We start from the raw sequence: 11,451 nt of genomic DNA on the forward strand, positions 1-11,451 counted from the left end.
GTCCAAGCAGTAATTTCACTCTCGCCAGATTTTCTCAATCATGTCTTGTATGACGTTTCCAATGGGACTCTTGTGTGGTATTTCTTCAAAGCCAATGTTTATGTTCCTCCACTTCCACAGACACTGCTAGAATTGCAAAGGTGAATCGACATCACCATCTGAAATGTCGCACAAGACATGCTTGAGAAGGTTTTTTGAGAATGGAAGTACCGCTTGGACACCTGTCACACATGAAATGCATTTAAGGTCTGTGCGAAACTGCAAATATTTCTCTTTCAATGGTAGTAGTATCATGTATTTCTGTTCACTATTGGGTGAAAATATGCTCTTTCAAATTGACCAATAACTTCTGAACACCCTTTATAACCATTATAAATATTACATAAATAGGAACTGTAGATTTCCTGGCGACGTGGTTCGAACAGGTGTTCTCGGGTTACCAGCCATGTTAAATTAGAGTTAGCTTCCAACGTTTTGAGCGCATACATTGCTCTCATCTTCAGGGATGTATGCGCTCGAAACGTTGGAAGCTAACTCCAATTTAACATGGCTAATATTACATGCTGTGTAACTACAAGCTATGAATGGGCTAACTCAGGCAGTAAACAATTTCACTGAGAATTGGCTCTCATTTGAGTAAAGCAAACAACAATAATAGACTTCACCAAATTTATTGCATGGGACTAACAATCATACATGTTAGTAATATTACAATTTTGTTAGTAATATAACATTTTAAAAGTAAATCCCTTACTTTTCTTTCAGTAAAATTTAAATGTTAATAAACACTTTTTCCTCAAAAGAAGAAAACTGATATTATTTCTTTCCTCTTTTCAAACATTACAGAAGCACATCCAAATTACTTTTGTTTCCAAGAACTGACATTTAAATAAACTTATGATCATTTCCTTTTATATTGCAAGTAGAGGTATCAAAAGAAATATCCTTTCAAGTCTTTGTGCAAGAATTAAAATTATGACAAGCTGCATAAGCAAAAACTTTTGTCAGCTTGATAAAAAAAACAAAAAAACTTGGATATGCTACCGCTTCTCGGAATTCAATTAACATTATTATACTCTTAACTTAGTCGTAACAAAAATATTCTCAATAAATATTGAAAATTACGCACACATCAGTTGAACATATATCTCAAGCACTCATATCACTCTCTCTCTCTCTCACACAAACACACATGCAAACACACCATCCTCAACCCACAGTCACAAACAGAAATTTAGCACGAAACACAATATATACAAATATCACGTTAACCCTGACTTGGCCATAACGGTCTCCTTCTCCTAAGAGCTGAAGGTCGCGGACAGGATAAATATCTGAACATTATCCCTGGTGTGGCATCAGTTACAATGTCTTAACACTGACGCACACACAAATCATAAACGCCTTATCTTTGGCATCACAAAAATTGAACAAATGTGAAAACAAGGATTGATAAATGAGTATTAAATATCCATTAATATCACAAAGCTTTGACAGATTTGCATCAATGCTTCTTGCTACAATGAACTCAAAAACTGATAAAAGAAATACTGACTCTGTTCAATCAACAGAAATGGTTTCACTGGACTTAGTATGACACGTGATATGGCGGTTACATATCACTTTCAATCAAAACTTCTTGCACAATGTCGTAATAGTTAAAAAAAAAATAATAACATTACTATTTATAACAACAGATCACAATGTGTTCACGTAGAGCTGTACAACAGCTTTAGAAATCATCTTTGTTCAGAACAATGGCTTCCTTCTTTTCGTCTTCAGGAAGGTCCTTGTCACCCCATCCCCACACCTCGTGACTGCCGTCTCCAGTTCTCTCAGCACGCTTCTGCACAATCGACATTGGGACGGTTTTCAGGTCGTATGCCCAGCCGATCTTTGCGAAGAAATCAATCAATGCGGTTGTGAAGTTGGTCCTGTAGTTTCCAAGTTCAGCGGTCTTGTAGTCCCATGGAAACACGTGATGGTAGTTGTGCCACCCTTCGCCCAAAGCTGCCACGGCAACGCCAAGATTTTCAGAGGGGTTAATGTACCTGAAGAGAAAAATTGAGCTATTGTTATTGCTGGAATAACTTGTATATGTGGCATGTATACTTTTGATCATGTGTTTTGCACATAACAAATTGTATGAGAAACCAGAGGAATGTAGCTCCAAAAATGCTGTTTTTGGTTTTATTTAAATAAACTCCTTTATTTGGAGTCAGATCGATCTCCAGCTCTAATTCTTAGTGGTAAAGTAGTCACGTACCTCCAATTTCTTCACTTTTATTTTTATTCCTAAGAATACATGATACATGTACATTTGATAAATTGGAATTAAGTCCGTCTGGTTCTCACGCAATGCATGATGCCATTGATGTTAACAGAAATACTGTGAACATATTTTTGCATTCGTCATGCATGACTGTTAATAACAAGTATTTTTTACATGCTAAATTAACATTTTCATTCAATTTTATAATATATCACAATTTTTAATGTTTTATTGTAAAGGGCATTTCTGTAACCTCAAGCTTATGATTTGATATTAATAATGGAAGCAATATTGAATATAAATATCAATGGTAATTTTTAAAAATTTTAAACCACTCATTACTCACTTGTTTAGTCAGAAATTTTGCATGAACATCTAAAAGCAAATATCAAACTCTTGCTTGAGATTGTTGATACACAAAATCTATAAATATTGTAAAGTTTATTATTGATCCATTAACGGCAACTGAATTGATTGATCTATGAAAACTACCACTAACGAATTACGGTGAAATGGACAACAATACCTGTCATAAGGCCTGTTTCCCCACATGTGAGCTGCACTGTTCACCAGCCAAGTTGCATTGAGGGTGATTGTGTATCTGAACATTGTTGAAACGAACCATGCATTGATGAAGGTTTCACCCCAGAAGTACATTGGAACAATGGTCGGAACGATGAAGCACACAATAGGCATGAGTATCAAGTAGTGTCTATAAAGAGAAAAGAATCATCAGCATATGTCAACATAGTATAGATAATAATTTATTATTACACAAAGGCAGTAAAATTTGTATTTGTAATAACAAAAGTATCTTTTCTATCAATTCTGTAGGTGTCTCAACTGAACAGAAGGTGCTAATATAGAGATTCAGAAGGTATAAGACCACCTATGCAGTTAACACATTGATATGTATGGACAATCTTAGTGTATACAGCACAGCTTTGTAGCATATCCAAAGAATATATTACGTACTTCTTTAATAACAAGTTCAGTTTGGACTTAAATGTTTCAGGTAAGTTCACAGGTTCATAGCGTAACCCATTTCTATTTCTAGTCCCACGTATGCATAGTGTTCATTTTTGTTTAAAGCTCACTTGATGCACAGACAGGAAAATTGGGACTGGACATAAAGTGGGATGTGAACTACTGTGTACCTCCACTGGGTATCAAAGCTGGGATCCCTTGTAGTAGCTAGTGGTTTCATACTATTGTTCTTAATTTTCAAAGTGAATACAAGTCCATGGATAGTACGGTAAAAAGCTAAAGATATTTAGAAGGAAAGTTAGTAACAATTATTACGGTGAATAGTGCCACACAATAATATACATGAAGAGGAGAAAAATGAAAACTATAGGAAAAATACATTAGCCAGGGGTTTATCCAGAATTTTCCATGGGGAGGGGGGGGGAGTAAGTTTGTATTTAGTTGGGTATACACCAGGTAAATGCAGAGAGGTAAATTCGGAACCAAAATGATTGGAAGCTAGTGACACCTATGCAATCAAGTAGATGCGAAGACAAAGTATGTTGTGGTTGCAAAAATATTTAAGCAAACTTGAAATGAGCGTGTGCAGAGAATATAATGAACAATGATTACCTCCTTTGGAACATGACTATTGGATCTCTTTCCAAATCACTCATGTCTATCATCTTTCCCTTGCCCTTGACGTCTGGGTGCTTGCGGCAAAGCAGCCATCCTACGTGAGCGAAGAAGAATCCTCTTGTGGCATTGTGAGGGTCAGCATCTGTTTCACTGAACTTGTGGTGCACCCTGTGGTCTCGTGACCATTCATAAATATGGTTCTGCAATAGGAAAGGAAAAATAAACATTTTTTATGGAAGTGTGTATTTGATATTAAGTCTCTGGTGATTCTGACATTAAGAGTTTCAAAGGCTTATTGTTAATCGTCCCCTTGTCAATATTGTAACTTTTCAGTACTTAATTGTCAAATCAAGTTTTACTGATCATATATGTAACTAACATTATATTTTATTCTTTTTATATCTCTTGAGAAACACTGGTGTTGAAACATTGACCAATTAAAAAGTTCAGTCACTACAAATATAAATTTTTAATTCTGTTCACTAAACAATGGATTCAAAAATTATATACAAATGTATATTTTATTTACTCATTGAAAGAAATGAGCACTGTATCTTGATTAGTAATGATTATAAATATGGGAAATTAATGTGATATTTGCTGTTTCTATTAACATTACACATTGCATACGAAATGCATTTGGAGATAATATGTTAATACCATTATGAACCGTTTAAATAAAGAAATATTAATATTCAAAACTTTAAATTACAATAGTTACAAAATCGCTTACATTCAAATTTTACGTAATGAATTCATCCACAAGTGTAAAACTACCAGATTTTCCTAACATTACAAAATGCTGATAACCTACACTACAGAATGAAAAAAAATCTGTCTTATAAAGTTCGAAATTAAAGATTTGAAGTTCAAAAGAAACATACCTGGAAAGCAAGTGTGTTGCACAACATAAGGAAAATTTTCATTGGCAACTTGGCCTTGTATGCTTTATGTGCCCACAGTCTATGGGCACCAGCAGTTATACCAAAACCTCCAAGCTGATACAAAATAATTGCTGAAAGAAAAACAATGGTACATTACACAACAATTGATTACTTTTTCTATTTCTGATTTTAATTGTTAATTAGGATTACAAAAATATACAAAAATAATTAATCACATAAGATCAATGCAGCAGTATACAAACTGTACATTTTGTTACAATAAAACATTATTCAAAATAGATTTTTTTTTTAAAAAAAAAAGGTTTGTTTGTAAATGAGAGATGTAATAAGAAATAGGTTTCTCTACAAAAATTCAATCAATTTCCTTGTAAATATGTAGAATATGCCATGCAAACAGGTGGTGCTCTAGCTCACATGCACAGAACTAGTATTTTTATTACAAATCCAAGAATTTCAGAAACCAGGAAGAAAATTATTCTCATTGAATATTGAGAAGATACTAATACTAATCGTCTCGAGTTTTTGAGCTACAGACTTAACATGTTAATACCACTATTAAATACAACACTAACGACATGAGATTTTTTGTTCCATGTCCTTAAATTATGCTCCAGGCTTAAAGAAACTATGATTACTCATACGTACAGATCTATGGCATATCTGACAGTGTTCCCAGTCAAAATAACAATTAGCATGCTGGCAAAAATTTTAAAGATAATTTTTGACTTGAAAATAAAAAAAGAAGCTCCTAAAACTTAACCAATGTATAAAAGTCCAAAGACATAATAAACTATCTACATATTGAAGCAAAGAACTTACCATATAATGTCGTGAGAAGTTGTGCAGAAGTTAAAACCAAATAAAGACCATACACAGCTGCCACATGAAGGTAGATAAACGCAATCACATTCCGCCATACAATCTGTAGCTCATATCTCGTCTTAGACTTCTGTGCCTGTCCCTTCACTTCAGGAGCGTACACCTCCAAATCATCCTCATTCAGGACTCCTGTTGGAGTGCTTGTGATATTTGGAGCCATTGTGCTTGATGTTTATGGGTTAGTTGATCTGTGAGGGGAAATATCAGGTTTATTTTAGGATACAAAATTAAATAAGTAACTTGCAACACAGTTATTCAATGCCATTTCATGTTGTTTTTTTTACTTTAATGGTTAAATATCCTTGAAATATTTCAAAGGTTCCAACGTAGTAGGGTGAACCTGAGGGAAGGGATGACCTATTTTGTAGCTGTCCTTAATGTTTCAGACATTAAGCTGATGGGTGATCGCCTAATTTTAGACCTCAAGTCGAGGGTCAATAGCCACTTTTAGACACCAAGTTGGGGCGAAGGCCAAATTTTAGAAGTTAAGCCAAGGGGCGATCGCCAAATTTAGAAGTTAAGCCAAGGCGATCGCCAAATTAAGAAGTTAAACCGAGAGGAGGGGTGATTGCCAAATTTTAGACACCAAGGAGGAGCTAAGGCTTTTTAAAAGCTAAATGCGAGCGGTTGTAATTTGTATTTTTTAACCGTTGATTTATTGTTAGTTTTAGGGGGCACAGAGGAAAAGTGTTGGCGGGGGGGGGGGGTGAGCTCCCCACAGAATTTTCTAGTGACGCTTTTGTTAGAAAAACAGATCACTATCCTTTCCATAAATGCACAAAATCTCATTTTCGGAAGGTGGAAGTTTGCTTCTCATAAATTTACAAAAATAACAAGCGTACATTCAGTGTCAACTGCGAGCCTGTGCTGTTTGTTGCATATATTTGCAGTTTTTTTCCTTTTCTTTGTTAGGACTTGTCGTGTCGAAACGATGCGTCGAACAGAATAAGGTTTGGCAGTTTACGATGAGTAGATGTGACCAAAGAGATGCCTATTTTTTATGGATTTTAACTGAATAGTCCCATAAAATTAATTTTTCCGGCAAGGAAGTACTGGTCTGTGGTGTGATCTTTCGTAAATGCGGTTTTGATGACGCGAACACTCGAAGCGTAGCAAAAACGCTTTCGAAGCAACGAAGGTCATTATCATTGTAGTTGAGGATCTTCACACAACTGGGTGCTGCGTGGAGTGACGTAACGGATATGCCCCGATTAGCTAGTCGCTGCGGTAGGTTCGGTTCTAAACGTGAATGAGAAACTGGGGCGCATTCTCGATACTTTGCACCAGATTCGACACCGTTGCCTCGAGCTGGGAAATAACTTACCGCAGATCGCAAAGTGTAAAGATGCAGTTTTTTTTCAAGCACTGTTCCGTGATCACAGTCTTTAACATAACTGCACTTTACGTCAGGTTGAAAGAGAGCAGGGGCGACATCAGACACTTTGCTTGGGGGGGGGGGGCGGAGGGGTTCCGTTACTGTTTGTCACCATCATTCCACAGCAACTAGTTCGCCTTACTAACCGTTAAAACAGCTGCAAGAAGTTGAACATTGTTCGTTGTAACAATAGATGATCGCGTTACACAGCCCTGCACGTGTCCATTCTTGAGTTTTAATTAAATGGCATTTTATTATATATTACTAGAAAGCAGTTATCAAAACGGACGATATTGAACTTAGTTCATTATTTTGACGCAGACCTCCGTGGCGGAGTGGTTAGCAGAACGCGCTACGACGACAGGGGTTCCGGGTTCGAAACCCGGCCTGGGCATGGGCGTTCGTTGTGAGTGTCCCTTCATCAATTCCATCGTATCATCACTCATCCTCATCTTCGTGATTAGCCAAGAGTGGCAGAAAGGCGAAGTAAAATAAGCCAATCATTTTGACTTTTATAAAGAAGACTGGTGCTTATTACTACGGGAAAAAAAAACGTTCTATGTTAAAGGGAATGAAAGCAAGCCGAAGTGGACATGGTTGCCAATTTACTTAGGTATTATCTGATGCTCTGCGAAGTTAACGACCTTTTCAAAGGTGTACTTTTCTATTTGTGGAGGAATTCCCCCCCCCCCTTTCCTTCCCGGGCCACTCCCTGAATTCATTGCAGTAGGTTTCATATCAGTATTTCCTTTGAATGCGTTCGATTATTTTGTTTACTTTGTGTTCGTGATTTACGATGGTTTTTACAACTCTCAGCAAATACTCGTCATCTTGATGACGTCTGAGAAACCCAGCCATGGCTGTAAACACGAGTGTTGGGGGGGGGAGCCCTCTTGTAACAGGGATCTGGGGTAGTTTCGATCGACAGACTTTGATAATGAACCACCTTCGCAGATATAGGCCATTACATTTCACCCCGAAGATCTGGATACAAAAACATCTACAATTCCAATCCACCAGCTTTAAGAGTGGAAAAAGAACTATGACGTAAAAAAGTCTACATGTTCTATCTCCTTTAAAAAATGAGAGCGATAGAAGCCGCCCAGACGGGTTTCATGCAAGTCCATAAATCATTCTGCGATAGTAGACTGGAAAACATTATGTTGTCTTTTCAGGGTTCACGGAATTGATTGTGAGAATAACTGGACTTTAGTTTCAGACAGAGAGTCGCCTGTGAGGACGTTAACACAAGAAATATAGAAACGACGAAAAAATGTCCTTGACCTACAGTAGTCAGTTATTATGTAATATCGTAGATGTGACTTTCTGAACCGTAGCTATAACGGGAAATAATTACATGATAATGTTAACATCCACACCCAAACGCTCAACAAGAACTTAAGTTTAGCCGAATATTAATGCCGGGCTCATTAACTGACTACACATGTATATGAAACATTATAAACAGCTGTAAATTTGATTTCTGGGTAGAAAAACAGCATTTGTAGAATCAACAAAACACGTTTATGGTTAAGCTTTACGGTAATCATAACGAAAAAAGTTGTAACCATTTTTTGCTTACAAGAAAGTGTTGTTTCTAGGCTATTCCAATAAACTTTTTTTCTGGGTTAAATCCACAAATCCAACATTTTATTTTAAATAATGGAACCCAGGGAGATAATTGAATGGATTACTCTCCCAACTAGCCTTACTGCATACAGTGAACTTGCAAATTAAATATTTCCCCTTTCAGCATAACATTCAGTATTGACACTGAAAATTTTATGGGGGGGAGGGAGAGAAGCTAAGTTATATAACAGGCATTGTAAGGTGGTATTTACTCTCTTATACCACCAGTAAAGAACCAGTTACGTGCAATTTAAATAGAAATCACTTTACGTCATGTGATATGACCGGAAGTAAAGACAATAAAATTATGCACCCACGACAGAGATTTCAAAACTGCTCTTACAGCAAAATCGTAGACCACTTTATACTTCCTATTTGTGCCATGTGTTTTCAACACAGCTGTCAAAACTGTGCTTTCAAATAATGTCTGCTACAATATGAAACTCAATATCGGATTACTCTGTTCCAACAATGAACTTAGTCTACAATGAATGTTGCTGTTATATTATTGCAATCATTTTGTTACCGTGCTGTAAAAGATGAATATTTGCTCGGTTCTGTAAACTCTTCCCCTTCCTGTCAAGATTTGCGTAATGATAACTGCCACATAAAAAGCTAGTATCTCTTATCAATCGCCCTTGCACCTGAGTTATGACTCGCAATGTTGTCTGTTCTTTTCCCAAGATTTATTATTGACATTGTAACTTCAATGAAAATCTTTTTATATGTTACAGGTTCTCACTCCAACAGTTTCATTATTAGGAAATATATTTCCAATGCCCTTGATAATTCTTTTAACAAAACCGCGAGTAAACTTTAGTTGCTCTACTGAGTCATATTATGAATAAAACTGTACAATTACTATTGTAAATATTGATTATGCACACCGTACAAGAAGCTTTATAACGAATCAAAGTAATTAAACCTATTAATAAGGAACGTTCATTACACATTGCTAATCAGGAAAAAAAATCAAGCGTTACGTGCTCAAGAACATAAAATCGATAAATTTAAAACCCCTCTATTCCTATCCACAAAATACACGGACGCAAGTTCCAATTTACAATTAAAACCTCGATCAGTAATGCAATTCGAAAATTGCTAGAACCGGTCATAAAACCGTATCGAATATCACTCACGTAAAATAAATGTCCAAAAGATTTCACTATCACACCACAAAAACTGATGTAACAATTCGCAATCCTTGGCTTTGCACTGTTTCCGGAGCTGCTAAAGAAATACACTCGCTGTATCCTTTTCGGTGATTCAAGACAAGAAATTATTAATTATCGTATTCACTCACCAAAGAGTAAAAAAGATTCACTGAGTAAAGCTTAGTCCAGATGTGAACACAACTTGTCACTACACATCAATGTCAGACAACCCGCGCTTATATTGGAGCTTCTCGATGATTTGAGCCACCCGGTTCACGTGTACATCGAACCACAGGGTCATGTGACCAGGAGGGTGGCGTGATTCCATCTGTATTGCTGAACCCTCCGAAGAGAGACAGCGGATTCGCACGACGTGTTGCTGCTAAGGTTGAAATTCGCTCAGCACAAGTTCCACCTCACGTTCTACGTTGCAAGTGCTGCCAACCGTGCTATTATTATACATATTTTTCATGCAATTTTTCATTCATGATAACGCGCAGTCTCGAAGTGACTTGCTCGTGTTTTGTGACGTGTATTTTGGTAATAGATGACGCTAACTTGCATGTGTATTTCAACCATTGCGTGAACATGGCCAAAATTAAATTGATACCCGCTTCTTCGGGAATGACCCGGTTTGAACATCACATAACGTATCCCGGAAGGCCGGAAACCTTTTTTTTTTAACACGTATCCACAGGCTTCGGAAGCTGGGAAACATGGGGGCACAATCCCTTACTTTAAAAACATTTTGCCATTGGAGAACAGAAAAAAATAAATTTTCTTTTGCTTATTCTTGCCCCAATTAATTTCACTACAAATACCACAACCACCGTACGTCTGTTGGAAGGCACGTAGCGAGGGGGAGGGATCGTGGGGCTAAAGCCACCCCTCAAGATCCCCTACAAATATCTAATTTAAGTAGTATAGTGGTAATTAATTTTAATTCCTTAACAGGATTAAACATCTTGTATTGTAAGTTATAATATACTGAGCCTTTAGATGGAGGCAACTGATTAAGGGATGAGCTCCCACCTCGAAATAAAATTCTGGCTACGAGCCTGACTGTTGGCCAAGTTTGTAGAGTTCTCAACATGGCCATCCTGGGACAAGGGGGGCTATTGCCCACCTTGAAAATTAAATGTTAACCTACAATTACAATTTTCACACGAAACTGATAGTTAGTAATTTGTGCTAATTTATAATCATGCGGGAAAGGTGTACCTTCAAACTGAAGCAGTGTTTTGAGGGGGAAGTGCCTTGCTTGCCCCCTCCTGAATAGAAAAAGAAAATCTACGGATGTCCTTGGTTTTCTTCCCACGATTTCACGTTCAATGCCGGTGGGTTCGAATCCCGGGAGTCTCATTTCGTTTCTTAAATCATGTATTGCACCAAATAAAATCAACATTAATTCACATTCCAAAGAGGGGCAAGCAAGGTAAATTTTCCGGGAACAAAAGAGGCATATTTCCCCACAATAATGTTATCTCCTCAAAAAAATACTCCCCGAGTTCGATACCCGGTGGAGGCACATAGTGGTTCGAATCCCACTTTAAAACTGTAGGTCCAGTCCCGATTAGCCTTACTGTGCATAAAGTGGACTTAAAACATCAAATCAATCAATCAAAACACTCC

The 11,451-nt window shown here is 37.0% G+C and overlaps 1 protein-coding gene across 2 annotated transcripts; it reads right to left on the reverse strand.

Annotated features, from left to right (window-relative positions):
• Positions 1-655: 655 nt before the first annotated feature.
• On the reverse strand, positions 656-10,127 carry LOC146003805 (acyl-CoA Delta-9 desaturase-like). Of its 2 annotated transcripts, none has more exons than XM_083142224.1 (6): positions 9,969-10,127; positions 5,602-5,849; positions 4,762-4,892; positions 3,872-4,077; positions 2,799-2,984; positions 656-2,051 (listed from the first exon to the last, which is right to left on the reverse strand). In XM_083142224.1, the coding sequence occupies exons 2-6, from the start codon at positions 5,819-5,821 to the stop codon at positions 1,733-1,735; spliced, it is 1,062 nt and encodes a 353-aa protein (XP_082998350.1). In that variant the 5' UTR covers positions 5,822-5,849; positions 9,969-10,127; the 3' UTR covers positions 656-1,732. The 2 variants fall into 2 exon arrangements, with proteins under 2 accessions (XP_082998350.1, XP_082998351.1); XM_083142225.1 differs by lacking the exon at positions 9,969-10,127 and adding an exon at positions 9,805-9,958.
• Between the last annotated feature and the right edge of the window lie 1,324 nt (positions 10,128-11,451).

Source organism: Lepisma saccharinum, chromosome 20, assembly GCF_977018435.1.
Source record: "Lepisma saccharinum chromosome 20, izLepSacc3.1, whole genome shotgun sequence".
Taxonomy (NCBI): Eukaryota; Metazoa; Arthropoda; class Insecta; order Zygentoma; family Lepismatidae; genus Lepisma; species Lepisma saccharinum.

Coding starts and splice junctions, on each gene's coding strand:
- LOC146003805 (XM_083142224.1), bottom strand. CDS start 5,821: ATGGCTCCAAATATCACAAGCACTCCAACAGGAGTCCTGAATGAGGAT. Junction 4,893..5,601: donor ACTTCTCACGACATTATATG/GTAAGTTCTTTG, acceptor TTTTTCTTTCAG/CAATTATTTTGTATCAGCTT. Junction 4,078..4,761: donor GCAACACACTTGCTTTCCAG/GTATGTTTCTTT, acceptor TTCCTATTGCAG/AACCATATTTATGAATGGTC.